Here is a 21,687-nt window from a genome sequence, read left to right as displayed (position 1 = left end):
GCATTCTCTCAATGTCAGTATATTTGACCTTGATAAGTCAAGGTCACAATATATTGTGTCGATACTGGAGTTACAGGTCCTTTATCAGCATACAACCATGGCGATATATATCTTGAATGGCTGTTATGTGTGATTATGGGATAGTTAATTTAACCTTGGTAGATCAAAGTCACAAGATCTTGTGTTGGCTCATGGGGTACAAGTATTTTATGGGAGTTTCTTGAAAAAATCAACTTCATCAAATCAAAATGAAAATCAACAACTCTGTTTTGGTCATTTGGCAATGCAAACTAGCAAACAAGACTTGAATATTGTACATGGGATGTTTTGAAATGTGCTACAAAAGGATTAATTTCTGAAAATCTTTACACATTAATGGTTGATGTGGGCTTTCCTGAATTGTTTTATCATGTAGGCTATGAATCAACACGAGTAAAATAACCATACATGTACTTAGTTGATTTATAAATTAATAAACAATATGATATTTATTATGATAAATTGTTTTAATTTTCAGTCTGATCCTCCCTTTGAGTTGAAACTGAATGTTACAGAGACTGAGTTTGTGGTTGTTGAAAACCTGTCCTCTCTCGATACCAATGCTGTCATACTCAGGGTAAGGCAAAGTCCATGCAGCGTCTAGTTCCCTTTGCAGTACACTCTGCCATTATGTCTGTGATGACACAACTCATATTACATTCATTTAAAATAATATTAAAAATATCATTCATTTGAACTAATAATAAAAAACAGTGCTGTCCTGCCATTAACAGTCAAGAGAGAAGAGTAATTATTATATCACAAAATTGGTTCCATTTACAGTGCACAGCAGAGCTATCCTACCGCCCTCAGTCAAAGGAGAAGATCCTAAACTGTACGTTGCAGAGTCTTGAAGTTTTCTCGTGCTCGTTACAAGCTGAGGAGGAAACAGCCCTCTCGATAGTAGATCCTGTTACCATACAAGTGACAATGGAAAGGAATAGAAACTACACGCCCATACTAAGGCACTCACCCATGGAACTGGGCTTATCAGACACAAGAGTGTTTGGGGATAAACACCTGCTTTTAGAGGTTAGGAAATTTAAGGAAGTCAAAATCAGGAATAGTGTTTGTTTCAATTGAAAATGGATTGAAGTTCTGTTCCATTTACAATCCCAAAAGTATGTTGGGTTTTAATCCAAACAATGCTTAAAATGTAATTATGCTTAAAACATTAAAAACAAATTAAACTTACATTCTTAACAAGTTGTACACATACGCGACAGTGCAATCTTAGGCTCTTCGATTCCTCAAATCCTATAACCAAAGTAAATATTGCTTAGTTTGAAACATACTATATGGTTTATTACAAACTGTATTTACTTTATGTTTGATTTTTTATTGGTCATCAATTTTATATATAAGTAGGATTTTTATTTTTGCATAATAATGCATTCAAGTTAAAAGAATATTTGGCATCAACCCATATTTTGCCCGATTGAGCCAGGTTAAGTTAAGGGTTATTATAGGCAATTTTTTAAAAATTATTTTCCACACATTTGCAAAAAAATCAATAGAGTAATTGAAATTGGACTTAAATATTAAATGAACAAAAAAGATTCTTACTCTAGTATTTGGCAGTACAATCTTATAATCCAGATTTTGAGCAATCCTGGAAAGCATTTTACCAGTGCAAGGCTTGCGGGACTGTTCGTATTTTGTCCATTGTCAACCGAAGAAAACCTGCAAGTCAGTTGGCATTGAAAGTATTAGCCTTCAGGCGTTGTTTTATCTGTTCTCAGGTAATCTTAGATGATACCATGAACGTCCGCCTATCATACAAAGACATGCAGCTATTTTTAGCCATCTGGGACTCCCTGCCCAAATCCCTCAAGTCCAAACCATCGGCCCAATCCCCTACAGTTATACCTTCAGGTAAGTTGAATTTATGTTAATAATATCTCTTAAATGAAGTAAAATGTCACGCTAAACACTGTTACACCGTTACCCCAGAGCTTTAGCCATAGGTAAGCTGAAGTTGATGTCAACCAAAACCCTCAAGTCTGAATCATCGACCTAAATATCCACTGCTTAAGATTCTGTTAATTTCAATTCTATATTAGAATATTGAATTTATTATAATAATATGGTCTTTGTTTTTATGTCCCCCCAAAAATACTCGTAGGAAGAAATTTCCTCTATGTTCCATCAAGTTTATCCATATGCATTTTTATTTTAATACATTTCAGAAACAAACATTGAAAATGGAAAAACATTTTTTTTCCAGATTACAACATTGATAAACTGATGGAACTCGGATTCAGCCATTTTGAATGTGCAAATGCATTAGAAACACATAAAAACAACCTGAATGAGGCAGCTGTGTGGCTAATTGAAAACGCCAAGTCTTCTAAACAAAATAAGAGGGAAAATAAAGTTACAACCATAGAGGTATGATCTGTTTTTGAACGTTGCTGTTTAATATCTGAAAATGACAGGAAATAATTGAAATAATTTACTAATGCATTTGAAGGAATATACATATACATTTTTCGAAATAACAAGTTTTTTTGGGGTAGACTGATGAAAACCAGGTTAACAAATGGAAGGCACAGTCATAGACACACCAAACTCCTTTTGTATATGACAATACATCAATGTTCCGCTTAGCCCTTAAAATACATCACTTATCCATTATTGAAGCATTTTCTTAATTATGTTAAACATTTTAATATCTAATTATGAAAAACTATATCTCTTCCTCTGCTTAATTAACCCATCCACCACCCATCATGTATAAAACTGGCAGTCAATTATCACCCATATTTGTAGGTTTCTGTAAAGACACTGTGCCTCTGTTTGATAGACGACTGCCAGGATGCTGACATACCGCTGGTGGAAATGACTTTCTCAGGTGAATAATTAGAACTATTTAATGAAACAAAGTGGCGTAGTATTCACTATTGACTCATGTGATAGCTCAAGATAGCTTAACGAGATTTTCGGGTTAAAATCTTTGAATTAAATTGACACCTATATGTAGTTTTTACTTTTGTGATAGCTCTAGTTTTCCTTGATTTTGTGAGTATTAGACTTTTGGAAACGAGATTTTCGGGTTAAAATCTTAAAATTAAATTGACACCCAAAGGTAGTTTTTACTCTTGTGAATGCTCTAGTTTTCCTTGATTTAATGAGCATTTGACACGTGGTTGTCAAGATCATGTCATACCTGTGGTGGAAATGACTTTCTTAGGTAAGTTTGATGTAAATAAAAACAACTGTGATAGTAGTGTTTGCTCCTTAATAACTCTGGCTCTTCATAGTTTCTGTAAGATCCATGTATTATTTCAAAGATAATTGCTAATATGTTGAGATACTCTTGGTGGAAGACTTTCAGGTGAATACTTGATAACCTTTAATAAAAGTGGCATTTGGGGATAGTTTTCTCTCCTGTGAAAGCTCTAGTTCTTCTTGGCTTCTGTGCGGACACTGTGCTTGTATTTGAAAGGTTATTGCCATGATGCTGACATACCCTTGGTAGATCTTACTTTTTAACATGTGTACTCTGTATTCCCTTGATTTAAGCATAATAGAGGGAGTATTCTCTCGAGTGATAGTGCTAGTTGGTATATGTGTCTGTGAAGACACTGTGCCCGTGTTTGATTTCCAATATAGTGACATACCTCTTGTTGAAATGACATTTTCAGTTAAATAATTATTACTCTTTAAAATCACCTGGCATATGTGATAAGCTTTACCTCCTGTAATAGTTCTAATTTGTATATGTTGGGGCACTGTGCCTGTGTTTGATAGATAATTGACTATAAAAGGACATTAAAAATGGAAGTTGCATTAAGTTTCTAACACTAACATTGTATTGAACTTTTTTTGTTCCAGGAATAAGCCTGAAGTGTGAGCCGGGGAACGAAGGACGGGCCAGGTTTGGAGTAATGGCTGACTACTATAACAGGACATTGTTAGGCTGGGAACCACTGTTAGAGCAATGGAAGTGAGTCCCTTACATACGTTTTTTCTTAGATTTGTTTGAATTGATATTCTTAGGGAAGTTGCGCAATTGCTCGATTTGTTAGAATTATGAAACTTCGATAAGTTGAGCATTTGCTAGATTTGTTTGAATTATTAAACTGAGGTAAGGTGAGCAATTACTAGATTGGTTTGAATTAATACACTGAGATAAGTTGAGCTTTTGATAGATTAGTAAGAATTAATAAACTTAGGTAAGTTAAGCATTTGCTAGATTGGTTTGAATTAATAAACTCAGATAAGTGGAGCTTTTGCTAGATTAGTTTGAATTTATACACTTAAGATAAATTGAGCGTTTGATAGATTGGTAAGAATAAATAAAATTAGATAAGTTGAGCATTAGTTAGATTGGTAAGAATTATTGATGAAGACAAGTTAGATATCTCATAAGTGATTGAAACTTGTACTTTGAACTTAGTCTTCATCAAGGTAACAGCTCCTCGAGTGTTGTGAGTTATATTTGAAAGCATAGAATTGTTTGTGATATTAGTACTATTGCACTAAAGATGTAAGTGAATTAGGTATTTTACTGAAAACAATGTTCATTTTTAGATGTCATGCACAGTGGCGGAACTTCAAACATCCAGAGCAAAAGCTTTATGTGGAAATATCAGGTAATCACACACTCAAAACATACCTGCATGGTGGTGAGAATCATCATCTACAACCCTGGTACTTTAATCTTTTCACACTATCATGTAAAATTAGCTGACAGACTCTAAGAAGTTAACCATGACATCATACAGGGGTTTTGTCACTAAATATAGAAAAATAACACTCAATGTGGTTTTATTGGCTTAGTTCCTAAGAGGTCCCCATTTGGTTCCAATGAAACTGCCTAATAAATTATATGAAGTTTTCCTAGCAAAATGTCCAACAGAACTCACGCAGTAGTGTACCGGGTGTATCGGACAATGGGTAAGGTATAGCAATAATTACTATTTTAACATTTATTTGTTTTGTGTTGGTTTTTTTAACAACAGTAATCATCATGTCTCCATGAAATTTGGCACGATTGTCACAATTAAATATAGGTAAGGTTGAAGTGTACATCATTTTTATTTATATAAAGGTCACTTCATTGTTAGTTAAATATAGATATTAGATCAGTAACCCTGAATCCTAAGATAACTACATCTACTGTACCTGACCAAGCCATGTGATGTGTGTACACTTAAGTTTTATAACCAGTGCTTGACTTGAAGACTTCTTATCATAAATGATAAAAAGATAGTAACTGCTTGCTAAGAATATAATGACAGTAAATAGTTCTTATTTTGAATTACTAAAGTTGTGAACAAAATTATGCTTTTATCTAAAAGTACAATTTTACACATTTAGCATCTGACGTCCTGAACCTGACAGTTACATCCACCTTGCTAGACCTGTACAACATGACGAAAGACAAGTGGGCCGCGGACTACTACAAACACACAGAGAAGTGAGTAGATTGTACCGTTGTTAATCATACCTTGATATACACTAATATAATTTCAGATTGTCTATTTTATGAATACTAGGAGATTAAAGAAATTTAATTTATACACAGTTTCAATTAGTATATAAAAGGCTGTTGACCCAATTTACCCAGTTGATTCACTTCATTGACTTTGTCATTATCATAGCTTGCTTTCTTTAAGTTATGCATTAGGGTCATTTGCTCCAAAAGAATGTTTTGGATTTTGAAAGTACAAACAGAATATAATTATGTCAGTGTTAACACTCATTTCTCCACTTATATGATCGCCGGATACATTCGGATATGATGATTTAGAAAGTCTCTGACGAAATCAACTGCCAAAACTCCATTTAGCCACTAAACGGGTTTATTTAGTGGGTTATTTAGCGGTTGGGGCATGCACAAAGGCTATCAAATAGACATTCTTGCAATCAATCAGAAGGCTGGTATTATTTGGAGGAACTAAATAAGTCATTGAAATAAGGCTTTTCATTCAATTACAAATCTAAAATCATAACCCTGGTAAATTGTTACTAGCCGGGCTTTCGAGCTTGTGATATTTTTGACTACAACTGACTAGTTAAATAAGGCTATGATAAACATCAACTATTACCTAGCAGCATATATATTTATTTATAGATTTCTGTAACAACAAGGTCATGGTAAGGTTACACACAAGGGCAATAACATCTCAAAAGTATTTTTCAAGGGAGAAATAACAAAGAAATGTGTTTGTTTTTTTGTTCTGTATTTCAGAAAATAGTCCATGCTTTTGAAGACAGTCATCTATTTCCATTTTTTTAAATATACTAATAATTGATTATGAGTTTATGATGTCATCATTACGGCAGTTTACTTAAAAAACAAAACTGACAATTTATTTTCCAGAGCTGAAACAGGAATGGAGTCTTTAACCAGCGTGAAACGTCGGCAACTTCTCCGACCCTATGCAATACGAAACCAGACTGGTTCCTTGTTGTGGTTTAGACCGGTAACCAAAACACCTTCACAGGTAAAACTGTTATAGTAGTATGACTTATTGATGTGATACGACTGCCTGCCCATGGTAGCATTTTTAACCTGAACAATTTATGATTTTATAGTTGCTGACAAAAGTCCACCAAAGTCTTGAAAATACCGTTAATGGTTAATGTAATCAATATGTATATACATTCACAATTGATGTTACTCTTGGTTTTGTAGACCCTTTGAGGGAACAAAACTCAATCAGAAACGTAACCTTAACCTTGAGAGATTAATGAAACTATGTTTAAAAATTTAAGTGGTGAACGGGAATTCAATTGTGATAATACAGTTTGTGTTTCTAAGGTTTCTAAGCAAAGGTGATTGTTTTATGATCGAAAATTGTCTTTGTCATATTAGTTTGACGATAGTATATTTTAGCTCAATTTTAATTATTTCTCATAGGTCGGGGGAGGTAACCTTACATCCCTGCCGGCAAGTCAGGACTGGGTTCAAGTGCCACCAAATGAAGATGTGTCATTCAACTTTCAGAGGCACGAAAAGATAAGACATAAGGTGAATATACCTTTCTTTAAATGGCTCTTACCTTTTTACCCCCATGCATTTGGATGAGTACATCAAAATGTAATAAAAAAGTATGATTTTTTAGAATTTGAAGTTAACTTTTGGGTCATTAGTTTTTTGATTTATAGTATGTATGCACTGTGCTGTTTGTAGAGTTTCGTCTTGTTTTTCCATGTTTCTTGTTTGTGATTTTATATTCTATGTCTTTGGTGTTTACCCAGTACCATTTTTTTGCCCATTAAACCTGGTTTATTTTTAAACATTTTGCTACTAAGCTTGTTTCTGTAGCTTTTCGCATAAATATTCATACATCATTTTAAGCAATAGCTCATGTATTGTGTTTAGATCAAACAAATAGATCTTTAAACTGTTACTTATGTTTTCTTGAGATATAAAATACAGTTTTGGCTAATTAGTTTTATTTCACAATGATCACCGAATATAAATGATATTCACATGTATTGTTATTCTTAATTTCATCAACTTAAAAATCCGAGAATATTTATTGATCAAAAACAATATATATTATTCATTTAATTATACAACTTTATTTAATTATTGCTTAGCTACAAAACGACTTCAGGTAAAGGGTGTCGGTTGTAGGTGGCCACCTCTAACCCAAAGGGTCATGGCCTCCATCTCCAACAGTAATGTTAACTTGGCCTCTCAAAACGGACATCTATACTGAGCTTTGTTTAGGAAATTAATTCCAGAATTATCAATATAATTGTATAGCTGACCAGTTTATATTTGTCTTCAAACTATATATAAAATTAAAAATTTATTAACTACAGAAATCCCAGACGTTGCGTATGAACCAAGTTGAGGTGCGTGTGGACGGATGGCAAACATTGCACCCGCTGTCCGTGGACAAAGTTGGGACGTTCTTTAGATACGCCAAACCTGACCATGAGAAACAAACCATCTTTGTTGGGGTAATGTATATTTCAATAAGAAGAACTATTACAAAATCAGATTTATTTCTTGAGCTTCTAAAATCATATAATGGTTATGACAGGTGAGTGTGAGAATACATTTGCAGGATTTTTGTTATTTTACAATAACTTGTATTTTAACTTTTGTGCAAGTGTTGAAGGATTGAAACTTTTCATTCAATGGCTTAGTTTTTTTTGGCAGTCTCAGAAATGCTTTCCAAATTATAAAAATATATGGCTTTGAAGTTTACTTCCTTTATTCTTTACTCACATTATCTTAATTGTTAATAACATAGGATCTTCCGCTTCCGGTATGAAGAAAAGTTTTTTTTGTGGGACTGAAAATTGTGATATATAGTGTTTGTTGGATAAATATAGGACTTATTATTTAACAAACGGTGAGCGAGTGGCTTGTCCCTTACTTTTCGATGAAAGTTTGTTACATACGGGGCAGGAAATGTGTTCTTATTGCATTTGACAGAATTTCCTTTGTCTGGGCGAAAAACCCAAATTAATCAAGCGCGGAGTTGATAAACAAGGACACATAGCATATCTTGCATACCAGAACTATTACACCTATTGTATTTGTAAAAATACCGTTAAGAGCTCATCGTTAATTGATCACCTTGCCAATATCCCTTCAAAGACCTTTCCGTCACGCATGAACATACCGCTATTCGAAGAATCGCTACATCGTTGGACATAGCGGTACATCATGGGAAACGACGTTTCACAGTGGCGAGCAACAATTGGAACATTTTCACAACCAATCAAAAATAGAAATACCGTTAGAGTGATTAAAGTATCACACGGACATGTGTCGTTATGCATACGAATAGTACTTTTCCTGTTGCTTTCTGCCCAGTACATTGAAATGAACCCCGGCCCCGGCCCAGAACTCCGAAATGCACGGCAGCGTACTGATGGACGCGGTGGCCGCCTCTCATCAGTAGCCACATCCAACAACACCCCAAATGTCAGTGACTCCGAGAGCGGTCAACTCGCATTGTCACAGGACAATCTCGCCGAGCTGACGCAGACTTCCCATGGACAGGCGTCCATCTCCTCCTGGTTGAATCCTCGGCCTCAGCGGGAGGCGTCGGAGGAGGAGTGCGCCACCTCGGCTACAGGTACGGACCACAGACCGGCTATTAGCATTGGACAAACTGACATGACGTCGGTTCTTCTAGACATCCGATCCGAACTTCGACAGATGAACAAACGGTTCGACGGGTTAGAAAAATCGGTAAATGAAATCAAAACTGAAAACGCGGAAATTAAACAAGAAAATGCCAGTTTGTCAAGTACTGTAAATTCGCTTACACGGGAACTTACGTCCGTAAGAGATGAATTATCTAAAAGTAATTGTAGAAATGACAAATTTGAAACATATATTCGCTGAAATTACCTTAAATTTCATGGCCTACACCAAACTGAAAATGAAACAGCGATAGAAATTGTAACTTAAGTGAAAACTTATATAACAAATACACTTGGTATCGACGTTGATCAAATGATATATGAAAGTATGTACAGACTACCAGGCAGAGGCGATCGCCCAATACTGGTTAAATTTGCTAATTATCTTGATCGGGAACGTGTACTGCGCGAATTTCGAACGAAACGAAAAAACGGTAACGTAGATGGTAGGGTTGTAGAAGATTTGCCGGAAGCAGTAGTTAAAGCTCGCACCGGTCTATATCCATTTCTCAAACAATGTATCGACGAGGGGAAAAAGGCTCATTTCAAACATGACAGACTTATGGTAAATGGAAGTGCCTACTGTTACGATGATGTTGAAAAAAGGCCAGTTCTAGTTGAAAAATAGGGCTGCGGACAAGGTCCAGAATACAGTTTTGTAAATAGCAATTTTACCGAACTTAAAATCTGTTCACTTAATATTCAGGGACTGAGAAAGTTTGAAAGTGACTATTTATTTTCTGACTTTTGTGCTCAGTATGACATCATTAGTCTCTATGAAACATGGGAAACTAAAAATGATGATTTTAGATTATATCTGTCAGGTTATACTTTGTTTTCCAAATCTCGTATATGCTCAAACAAACGAGGTTCTGGTGGAGTAGCTGTTTTCATGAAAGGTTGGTTAAATGACCATGTTAAACGAATTTACGATGATTTAGACGATTGTATAGTCTTGGTATTGGCAAAACAACTGAACTATCTGCAAAATGACATTATTATGTTATTCACATATGTGTCACCCGAGCGGTCGACAATATATGAAGAAACTAATACAAACGGTATATCTATTCTTAACAAAAAAATAACTGCGATTGTATCTGACTTTCCGTCGGCTGATCTTATAGTCGCTGGAGATCTAAATGCGCGTATCGGATTGTTGCAAGATTTTATTCCAAACGATGACTTGGACTTCGTATTCGGAGACAGTGATTATCCGTCTGATAACTTTGCTGTTCCTAAATGTTATAAAGACACAATAGTGAATACATTTGGGACATCGCTGATAGATTTGTGCTGCACACATGACATTCATACAATGAACGGACGTCTGTTTCACGATAATAACGGAGAATTCACATGTACCGCGAACAATGGGCGAAGCGTTGTAGACTATATTCTTGCATCGACGTCACTGTTCGCTAACGTTTCTAACTTTACAGTTGGCTGCGAATCGTTCTCAGACCATTTTCCATTAATGTGTACCATAAAGTGGCCCCTTAATGACACTCAAAAAGTAAAACATAGAGACAAGAAATTAAATCCTGCGTACTATTACAAATGGAAGGAGACGGTGAGAAGTGACTTTGTGAATACTTTCGGTGACTTACTTCGTGTTTTCGAACGCACTTCACCACTATTAAACATAAACCAAAGTCTAATTGCTTTTATACATGTATATGAAGAAGCTGGGGCACTTATGAAAAGGCAACGATGCAAAAGTTATCGTACAAAAATAAATGAACAACCTGAATGGTGGGACGTTGATTGTTCACTGTTGAAATATGATAAATATAGCAAGCTGCGAAAGTTTCGTATTACAAATAACCAAGCGGATTTTGAGCAATTTATAATAGCAAAAAGTGCTTTTAAAGCTGTATGTAGATCAAAACAATATGAACTTCAAAAAAGGCGCCGAAACGATCTCATTAGCTGTAGAAATGACCCAAAGCTCTTTTGGAGTACATTGAAAAGCATAAAAGACAATAAACATCCGAGTATCAATTGTATATCGGACAGTGAATGGTTCGAATACTTCAAACAGTTATTTTGCGACCCCAATAATTACGATAATTGGGATAATCGATCAGTTTTTGATGATATTACACGACCTGTCAACGGTGACATATTGAATGAAGTAATAACAGAAAGTGAAGTACAGGAAAGTATAGCACACTTACGAGTGAACTGTTCACCCGGAACTGATGGCATTTGTATGGAAATGTTTAAAAGTACCTCCCAATTGATTACCCCGTATATGACTGATCTATTTAATAACATATTTAACACGGGTAACTTTCCATCGGGATGAAGAGAAAATGTTATCACCCCTATTCACAAAAAGGGCCCATTAAAGGATACCAATAATTATAGAGCAATTTCGCTTACAAATAGTATAAGCAAAATATTTGTTAATATAATGACAAAGCGTCTTACAAAATGGTGTGAAGAAAATGGGATCATAGATGAGGCCCAGGCAGGGTTTAGAAGTAAATACTCTACAATAGACAATATATTTACGTTACAATCCATGATTCAAAAACATATCTCACGTCAACGAGGGAGATTTTACGTCTTTTACGTGGACTTTTAAAAGGCGTTTGATAGCTGTCAACATAAAAAACTATGGCAATGTCTGTACAGAAATGGAGTCCGTGGTAAATTTCTAGTGATATTACAATCTATGTACGAACAATTAAAATCATGCGTGAAAATACCAGGTTCCAACGTCCAGGCTCGTATACCTACCGACGATATCCGATCCACAGCAACAGGCGGTTTTACGGACTACTTCCGGTGCTCCATTGGGACAAAGCAGGGCTGTGTGTCATCGCCAGTAATATTCTCATTGTTTATGAATGACTTAGTTCACTATCTTACGGCTAATTCTACGAATGGGATATTTGTAACCGACAAAATAGGTAATTTATACGCTCTAATGTTTGCCGACGATGTATCGAGTTTCGCAGACACAGCTATAAACTTACAAAGACAAATTACCCTTATTGAATCATTCTGTGCAGATACTGGTATAGAACTTAATACTGAGAAATCGAAAGTAATGGTTTTCCGAAACGGTGGTATTCTAAGACACTTTGAAAAATGGTACTATCGTGGTACTCAATTGGAAGTTGTATCCCAGTATAAATACTTAGGAGCGTTTTTCACTCCAAAGCTCTTCTGGACACTGACTAGGGAAACACTTGCGAAACAGGCGACAAAAGCCATAACAAACATATTAAGATATCAAAAATATTTTGGTTATTTACACCCGAAAGACGCTTTTAAATTGTTTGACTCAATTGTACAACCTATTTTGTGTTACTGCGACGATATATGGGGATACCGTTATTCTGAATGTACGGAGAAAGTCCATATTGACTTCTGTAAACGGATTTGTGGTTTGAACCAGTCGGTTGCCAACTTTTTTGCATTAAGTGAGTGTGGAAGAAACCCTATGTCCATCCAATATACAACACGTTGCATTAAGTACTGGTTAAAATTGATACACATGCCAGAAAACCGTTATCCACGACAGGGTTATCTTATGCTCAAATCACTAGATGAATCAGGTCGTACAACATGGGCAACAAGTGTGAAGAATTTATTATTTGAGAACGGCTTTGGTTATGCGTGGATTTCACAAGAGATTGGAAACCAAGAACATTTCTTAAGGCTATTTATTGAAAGACTCAAAGATTGTGCTGTGCAACAACTGTATTCATATATAGAGGCTTCACCTAAGGCAGTCCATTATAAACATTTCAAAACTGCTCTTGATCCTGAACGATATTTATCATGTGATCTATCATATATATTGAAAAGACACTTGTCGAACTTTAGGTGCTCAAGTCACCCCCTGATGATTGAAAAGGGTCGACACCTGAATATTGAGCGAGAATTTAGATTTTGCCTATATTGTTTGTCCGAACATATATATGTCATTGAAGACGAATTCCACATGTTCATGATTTGTCCGTTGTATGCAAACTTGAGAAATGAATATTTCAAATCTAACTGGATTTTGTCTATTCCCACGCAATCAGTTTTCTACAACATAATGTCAGAAGTGTCGAAAAATAGTATTGTACTGATTTCAAAATATATTCACAACGCTTTTATAACAAGAGAAACATTTCTTAAACGTAATGATAACTCGCTATAGTGTTATTCACCTGTGCCTTATTATTATATATGCATCTTATTCTTATACCGGAAAGTTATGAATGCAATATTGATGTGCAAGCATGTTGATTTTTTGCATTTTGAAACATTGTTTAAAACAGTTTTCAAGAATATTATTGATATATCATTGCTTTAAAATATGTCTTGTTCATTATTGTATTATATCTATGTTGTTAAAAATATATGCATGAATAACTGTATTATGGGCCGGAGGCCTTAGATTACAATAAACTATATGTTATGTTATGTTATGTTATGTTATGTTATGTTATGTTATGTTGTACATTTGTATATGGTTCATACAAATAGTACTGTAAATGACCGTATGGGACGCACCAATAGATAATTCGGAGGAAAAAATACGAGAAATAGAGAGAAAAAAATGCTAATACTTTAGATGGCTGTGAAAATTCGGGAAGACATGAAGTTTGATGACTGTGTCGTTTTCTATGGATTGTGAAAATGGCAAAGGTTATTGTAAACCATGTGATAATAATTATGAAAGCAATGTATGTTTCTTTGTTTGTCAAAACCTTCAGCAATGTTCGTTACAGAACATGGCAAAGTTTGGAGAACAACTCTTTACTTACTGTTTGTACTCTTTATTGATGTGTTATTCTGCTTAATGACAGAGGGAGTTTTTTCCACCTTCACAGTCATTTACCGTTTTCATAACACATTTTCTATGTAGAAGAAGGCGATTGGTACAAATAGTTTTTTTCCCAGGAATTCGGGGTTCACCCACAAGACAAGACCTAGCATATTAAGATAATAATATTATAACTTTTCACGATCATGGCAAAATAAATATAATTCACAGAAGGAGGAAATCTTTTTTGTATAATGGGTCTTATTTTTATAGCCCAAGTCCCCCCTGACGCGTGTTGTATTTGACATCACCCATGAGGGAACTGGCCGGAAAGTGATCACCCTGCGATCGGCACTGGTCGTGCATAACACACTAGACGAGTCCATTGAATTAAAAATGGACAATCCTGTCATTCCAGGTATTGAATTTTAGTAGTGATATGGATTAGGGATTTGTTTTTGGAAAAGAACCAACAAAAATCAGAATTAAACACACACACACACACACACAACATAACGGAACGTAATGAATCACAGTCTTCAGGTTTTGTATATATTTCGTGTGTCAGTTATTTTCCAAATGATTTTCTACGCAGCCCTTATATGCACAGTTATATACTATTCTAATCTATTTGAATATTTGTTCAGGCCGCTACGAAACCTTCATAATCAACTTAAATCAGAAGCGCCCTATCCCAATCAGCTATGTCTACTCGAGATTATGGATAAAGCCTGTTGATTGGCCAGTTGACTACTGCAGTGAACCAATTAGCTGGCAACATGGCGAGAAAGGCAAAATAGTGAATCATGTGCGCATGTGCTGTAGTGTGGATTCTGTGTATAGGTATAAATGGATTAATCTAAGATGTTCAGTTTAAGTGAGGTTTTCTGATTTCCATTAAGAATGAAATCCAAAGAAAATAAGTGAGATTATGGAAAATGTTATAGGCTAAAGTTCTAGATAAATCCTGCAATGAAGATTATCTTTAATTCCAAACTATTGTATAGTTGTTGAGATTGCTTTTTGATCATACAATTGTATATTTTTTTAAACGATAGGAAGTACCTTGAAATGAAAATAAATGTGTTGGAAACAATTCCAGAAGGGGTCTAAGGTCCTTTACCCTGCTTTGGGCGTGACTCTCTCATTAAAGACATACTCAACCACTTCCCTAGCTATTTCTTTAATTATACAATGTTTCTGATTGTGAAAATGAAAATGTTTAGACTAATTACAAAGAAGCTTTTAAGAATTTGTTTACTTAATTTGTAAAGCTTAGCTTATGATGAAACTTGACCTTAAGTTTGCCTCAGTTATCTCAAATCTTTGCAGGTTTTGCTTGGCAGTGTTCCATGAACAATACCCCGAAGCTGGGCAAAGAGAAGTTCTTCCAGGTCACAATGTATTAATAATGGCCCCATTCACAATACAAAACCTACTGCCAGTCGACTTCATCTATTACTTCAAGGGGACAGATATATTGGGTGGAATTAAACCTGGAAAAACAACACAAGTCCATGCTGTGAGTATTTTCAGTTATTTTGTTTTTCAATTGAAAACAGATATTATAACAGCCTTACTAACATGATCATTGCGCCAATTTTTTACCCTGTCTGTGTTTTGCAGAGTTATCGTCATAGCCTTGGTGTTTTTTTTTTTTTTTTTTTTTTTTATAACTTTTGTATATATTTTTACATCAGCAAATATAATGCACATAATACTGTTAAACAATTTACATGTTATTAATATCCATGTATATATATTCCAAAAAAACATATACAGGTTATGTGAACAATATTTAATGCTGTTGAGGAGAGTGTTAGAGAGAGATTCAAGGTAGGTTCATTATAGAAAGAAGGGAGAAAAAGAGATAGTTTGGTTCCGGGTGAAAACTGAATATAAGGATATAGGACGCCAATTATTTAATGAGGAGGAGTCTTTTTCTTTTTTTGGTATTAAATTTATTATTCCTTGCTTTTGTAATTCTAAAAAAATCCCATTGGTATATGAATAATTTAAGGAATTTAAAAGAAACAACTTAACATCAATCCAAAATAATTTATAGAACTCTGTCGTTAAACCGTCAGAACCCGGGCTTTTGTTTTTGTTTATCGCTAATAAAGCTTCAGCACACTCCTTTTCTGTTAGCTTTCCTTCACATGATTCTTTTTGTACATTATTTAGTGTATTGGTATTGTGCTTTAAGAAGTCATCGTTAGATCCGTCTAGTTGTTGTTTTTTATAAAGGTTATTATAGAACAGTTTAGTTTCGTTGAGTATACTGTCGGGTTTAGTTAAATCGACGTTGTTGACAGTTAATCTAGTTATGTGTTGTTGTGTTTTTTTTCTTTTCTCAAGATTAGCGAAATATTTTGAGTTTTTGTCCATGCCTTCTATAAATTCTGATTTAGATCTAAAAAGATAACCTTTAGCTTGCTGTTTTGTTAGGTCTTCTAGTGATTGTTTTTGTCCTTAAATATATTCTCTAAATTATTGCTAGGATTATTGGCGAATTGTATTTCTATATTGTTAATTTCTTCTGTTAGTTTTTGTTCTGTCTTGATTCTATCTTTCTTTTTGTATGTGCAATATTGAATGGTAACATTTCTAATGGCACATTTAATAATTTCCCACAAAGTGTTTGGTTTTGCATGATTATTAATTTCAGCTGTATCTTTAATGGCCTTTTTAATTTTTGCATGGTATTCAGCCTCTAATAAAACAGATTTGTTAAGTTTGAATTATCCAGGACCTCGTTGATGTTTAGACAGATATATCTTTATGGTTACGATTGAATGATCCGATCTTATGCCAGTGCATATTTTAAACTCCGATATACTATTGGTCGAAACCAGAAAGTAATCAAGTCTGCAAAAAAATGGGGCTTTATTATTTGAGTGTCACGTAAATTGTTTTTATGCCCCCGAAGGTGGGCATATTAAAATCGCAGCGTCCGTCCGTCCGTCCGTCCGGCTCTATAACTTTCCCTTGTATGGACAGATTTTAAAATAACTTGCCACATGTGTTCCACATACCAAGCCGACGTGTGGCGTGCAAGACTCGTGTCCCTACCTCAAAGGTCAAGGTCACACTTAGTGTTTATTCACAATGGAGTGCTGCATATAAGGACATAGAGTATAGGTTGTCGTGTCCGGGCTGTAACTTTCTCTTGTATGGACAGATTTTAAAATAACTTGCCACATGTGTTCCACATACCAAGACGACGTGTCGCGTGCAAGACCCATGTCCCTACCTCAAAGGTCAAGGTCACACTTAGTGTTTATTTACAATGGAGTGCTGCATATAAGGACATAGAGTATAGGTTGTCGTGTCCGGGCTGTAACTTTCTCTTGTATGGACAGATTTTAAAATAACTTGCCACATGTGTTCCACATACCAAGACGACGTGTCGTGTGCAAGACCCGTGTCCCTACCTCAAAGGTCAAGGTCACACTTAGTGTTTATTTACAATGGAGTGCTGCATATAAGGACATATAGTATAGGTTGTCGTGTCCGGGCTGTAACTTTCTCTTGTATGGACAGATTTTAAAATAACTTGCCACATGTGTTCCACATACCAAGACGACGTGTCGCGTGCAAGACCCATGTCCCTACCTCAAAGGTCAAGGTCACACTTAGTCTTTATTTACAATGGAGTGCTGCATATAAGGACATAGAGTATAGGTTGTCGTGTCCGGGCTGTAACTTTCTCTTGTATGGACAGATTTTAAAATAACTTGCCACATGTGTTCCACATACCAAGACGACGTGTCGTGTGCAAGACCCGTGTCCCTACCTCAAAGGTCAAGGTCACACTTAGTGTTTATTTACAATGGAGTGCTGCATATAAGGACATAGAGTATAAGTTGTCGTGTCCGGGCTGTAACTTTCTCTTGTATGGACAGATTTTAAAATAACTTGCCACATGTGTTCCACATACCAAGACGACGTGTCGTGTGCAAGACCCGTGTCCCTACCTCAAAGGTCAAGGTCACACTTAGTGTTTATTTACAATGGATTGCTGCATATAAGGACATAGAGTATAAGTTGTCGTGTCCGGGCTGTAACTTTCTCTTATATGGACAGATTTTAAAATAACTTGCCACATGTGTTCCACATACCGAGACGACGTGTCGCATGCAAGACCCGTGTCCCTACCTCAAAGGTCGAGGTCACACTTAGAGTTTATTCACAATGGAGTGCTGCATATAAGGACATAGAGTTTAGGTTGTCGTGTCATGGCTGTTTCTTTCCCTTGTATGGACAGATTTTAAAATCACTTGCTACATGTGTTCCACATACCAAGACGACGTGTCGTGTGCAAGACCCATGTCCCTACCTCTAAGGTGAAAGATACACTAAGTGTTTATTCACAAGGGATATAAGGACATAACAGTGTAGGTTGTCGAGTATTGGTGTTTTTTATGTTCAGAGGCAATTTAAAATAACTTGCCGTATGTATTTGACACGTAAAGGCAAGATCAACTTTTCATGTACTGACCTTGTTCGTAGGTCAATGACACATTCGGGGGTATTCGTCACATACTGTGACAGCTCTTGTTTATTTGGATGTTTAATCCTCCATTATCTTCTAAATTATAGTTTTGAATACAACTATTTATTTTGTCCCTTCCTTTATATGTGTGTTTTTCTGTCCGTTTCGCTTATCTTATTCTTCATTTAGTACTATAATAAATCACCACCGACAATTATTGTCTTTTTATCATTTTCCGCGATAAATTGTTTTAAAATATTAAAAAAACTCCCCATCATCTGTATTGATAAGCATAATATTTCTTTCTTCTATTTCAATATTTAAACATTGTAGTCGACCCGTTATGATCTCTTTATGTTCTATAATTTTAGTTGTTATTCTTTTTTAACAATATACATGTACCTGCACTATTTGAGCTGTTACCATTAAAATATGCATCAGATCCCCATTCCAGTTTCCATTTGTTATAGTCCGACGTTTTACAGTGTACTTCTTTAAGAAAGAATATATCATGGTTATTGTTTCGGAGCCAGATAAATATGTGATTACGTTTTTTTGGTTTCCCCTAACCCCTTTACATTAAAATTACAAATTGATATGGGCATTTATGGTACAATTTTTATAAGACTATGAAATCGACTGATCTGGTCATCAACCTTGATATAATAATGAGATACACTTTGCAACTCTTCTACTGGAACACATATACACAACAAATCCATATGTAACAAAGCTGGTGCCATATTCGACTGTAATTTGTGGTTGCGTTACACGATGCCTTGGTGTTGTTGGCATTGTTGTTGTAAACAGCAACACGATATTGAAATGAAACATGGTACACATGTTTCGAAAGATAATATGTTAAGGGCCATAACCAGGACTAACAATTGTTGAATTACATTTATGCTTTTTATTTGATTGAAAAAAAACAACAACACAACAACAGCATACCTGAATGGGCATTATGATTAAAATTCCGTTGAACAATAATGGTTATGTTAATTAGTCGTAATGAATAAAAAAATAAAAAAATTGATTGTACATGGTCGTTTGCGCTATGACTCCAAAATATGTACTTGACAGGCTGACACCAGCAAGCGTATCATGTTTGGAATACAACTGGAGAATTTCCAGACATGTCATGAATACGCGATCAAAAGTGGGGACCAGACAACCATCAACAGCGCCCTTCGTCTTTACGACTGCAACGATCGTCTGCTGGAGCTAAACATTAGTATTTTACTTCATGTTTCTGGCTCTCTGAAGGTAATGGTTCTTGGGCCAATTTTAATAATATATCTTAGACATAAACATTATGCTGATTGTGGATGCTCTGGGACACTAGTACATTCATTGGCAGAATCTATGCAATAAATGTCCTGACGATATTATGCTCCCGAAGACGAGCATATTAAATTCGCACTATCCGCCCGTCTGTCTGTCCGTTAGTCCAGCTTAACGTCTCGTGTCCGGACTGTAACTTTTCTTGTATAGCCCTATTTTAAAATAAGTTGCCACATGTGTTTGATATACCATCACGATGTGACACGTTTAAGGCCTGTGACCCTACCTCTAAAGTCAAGGTCACCTTTAGTGTTTGAATACTATGAAATGCTTCATATAAGGGCATAGAGAATATGTGGTCGTCTCTGGGCTGTATCTTTCCCATGTATAGATAGATTTTAAAATTACTTGCCACATGTGTTTCACATACCAAGAAGACGTGTCGCATGCAAGACCCATTTCCCTACCGCTATGACCAAGGTCACTATTAGTGTTTGAATACTATATAATTCTGCAGTAAGACATAGCGTTTACCTATAGCTTTTGCCTGTATGAACATATTTTGAAATTACTTGTCACATGTGTTTAAATTTCCAAGAATAGTCGCCTGCAAGACCAGTGTCCCTACATAAAAGGTCGAGGTCACACTTTCTGTTATTTAACTATGGAATGTTGCATATTAGGCCATCGAGTATAGTTGGCTACGTCCTGGTTGTAACTCTTGAATGGACAGATTTTAAAATAACTTATCACATGTTTTCGACCTATCAAGACAACGTGTCGCATGCAAGACCAGTCAGTGTTCCTACCTCTAAGGTCAAGGTCACACTAAGTGTTAATTTACTATGGAATGCTGCATATAAGGACATAAAAGTGTTTGTTGTCAACTAAGGGTGGTATTTTTTAAATTGAGCAAATTAAAAAAAATCTCGCCATATGTATTTGACATGTAAAGGCTATATTGAATTTTTAAGACCCACGGTGTAGTTTTGTCAAGCATAGAGGAGTTTTAATCCTTTTGCACAAACATAATGCCATGTGGTCTTGCAAATTCACCAGCTACTTGGTAAGACATAATGCAATGGGGTCTTGCGAATGTACCATCTATTGGTTATACATAATGTCATGTTGTCTTGCAAGGCCACCAGCCATATTGGTTAGACGTAATGCCAAATGGTATAGCAAATGCACCAGCAAAGATTGTTGCACATCATGCCATAACTCTGGTCATGCAAATGCACCAGGCATATTGATAAGACATAATAACATGTGGTCTTGCCAATGCACCAGTCATGTTGGTTAGAAATAATATCATGTGGTCAGGTCTTGCCAATGTATCATTCATGTTGGTTAGAAATATTAATGCCATGTGGTATTGCATACATTAGGCAAAAGGGTCATGCAAATGCACCAGTCATGTTGGTTAGACGTAAGGCCATGACTGTGTTCTTGCAAATGCAACAGCCATATTGGTAAGACATAATGGGTGTTTCATTGCTAATTTCGTCCCTTTTTATGTACTTACATTGTTCATAATTCAATGTCGCATTTGGGGCCATTCGCCACATACTGCGACAGCTCTTGTTGTTGTTTTACACTAAAAATCACTATAATATAGAAATGCAATTTACGCCTAAAGCCGTACGTTCTTTGAAAATGAAATGAAATTTAACAGGAAAGGGAAGCCGTTTAAAGTTGTTCCGTGGAATCACATTGAAATATTTAAAATGGACAGAATTAAGACAAGCTGTTTATTAACCCTGACACATCATAATAGGATCAAATTATAATGCAGCATACTCCAATTAATATGATTCACTGAAAATGATGCTCTGTGATTTTTTATCTCGTATATTTTATAAAGAGGTATTGTAATAGCTTCTGTGTTGTTGTTGACGTTGGCGTCATTGCGATGTGTTAAGATCTTGTTCAAGATATTTCATTGAAACTTGGTACACTTGTTGACATA

At 35.5% G+C, this 21,687-nt stretch overlaps 1 protein-coding gene across 1 annotated transcript in view; it reads left to right on the top strand.

Annotated features, from left to right (window-relative positions):
* LOC128238434 (intermembrane lipid transfer protein VPS13D-like) overlaps nt 1-21,687 on the top strand; it is a 52,537-nt gene that overhangs the window by 2,714 nt on the left and 28,136 nt on the right. The window contains exons 5-19 of the mRNA XM_052954355.1: nt 518-616; nt 823-1,071; nt 1,782-1,914; nt 2,267-2,430; nt 2,812-2,893; nt 3,877-3,988; nt 4,576-4,637; nt 5,365-5,464; nt 6,371-6,494; nt 6,911-7,021; nt 7,825-7,965; nt 14,213-14,357; nt 14,587-14,782; nt 15,272-15,461; nt 19,518-19,700. Of these exons, the coding sequence (XP_052810315.1) occupies nt 518-616; nt 823-1,071; nt 1,782-1,914; nt 2,267-2,430; nt 2,812-2,893; nt 3,877-3,988; nt 4,576-4,637; nt 5,365-5,464; nt 6,371-6,494; nt 6,911-7,021; nt 7,825-7,965; nt 14,213-14,357; nt 14,587-14,782; nt 15,272-15,461; nt 19,518-19,700 (2,091 nt within the window). The remainder of the gene's footprint in view (nt 1-517; nt 617-822; nt 1,072-1,781; nt 1,915-2,266; nt 2,431-2,811; nt 2,894-3,876; nt 3,989-4,575; nt 4,638-5,364; nt 5,465-6,370; nt 6,495-6,910; nt 7,022-7,824; nt 7,966-14,212; nt 14,358-14,586; nt 14,783-15,271; nt 15,462-19,517; nt 19,701-21,687) is intronic.

Source organism: Mya arenaria, chromosome 6, assembly GCF_026914265.1.
Source record: "Mya arenaria isolate MELC-2E11 chromosome 6, ASM2691426v1".
NCBI lineage: Eukaryota > Metazoa > Mollusca > Bivalvia > Myida > Myidae > Mya > Mya arenaria.
This window is presented reverse-complemented; position numbering and strand designations above follow the sequence as displayed.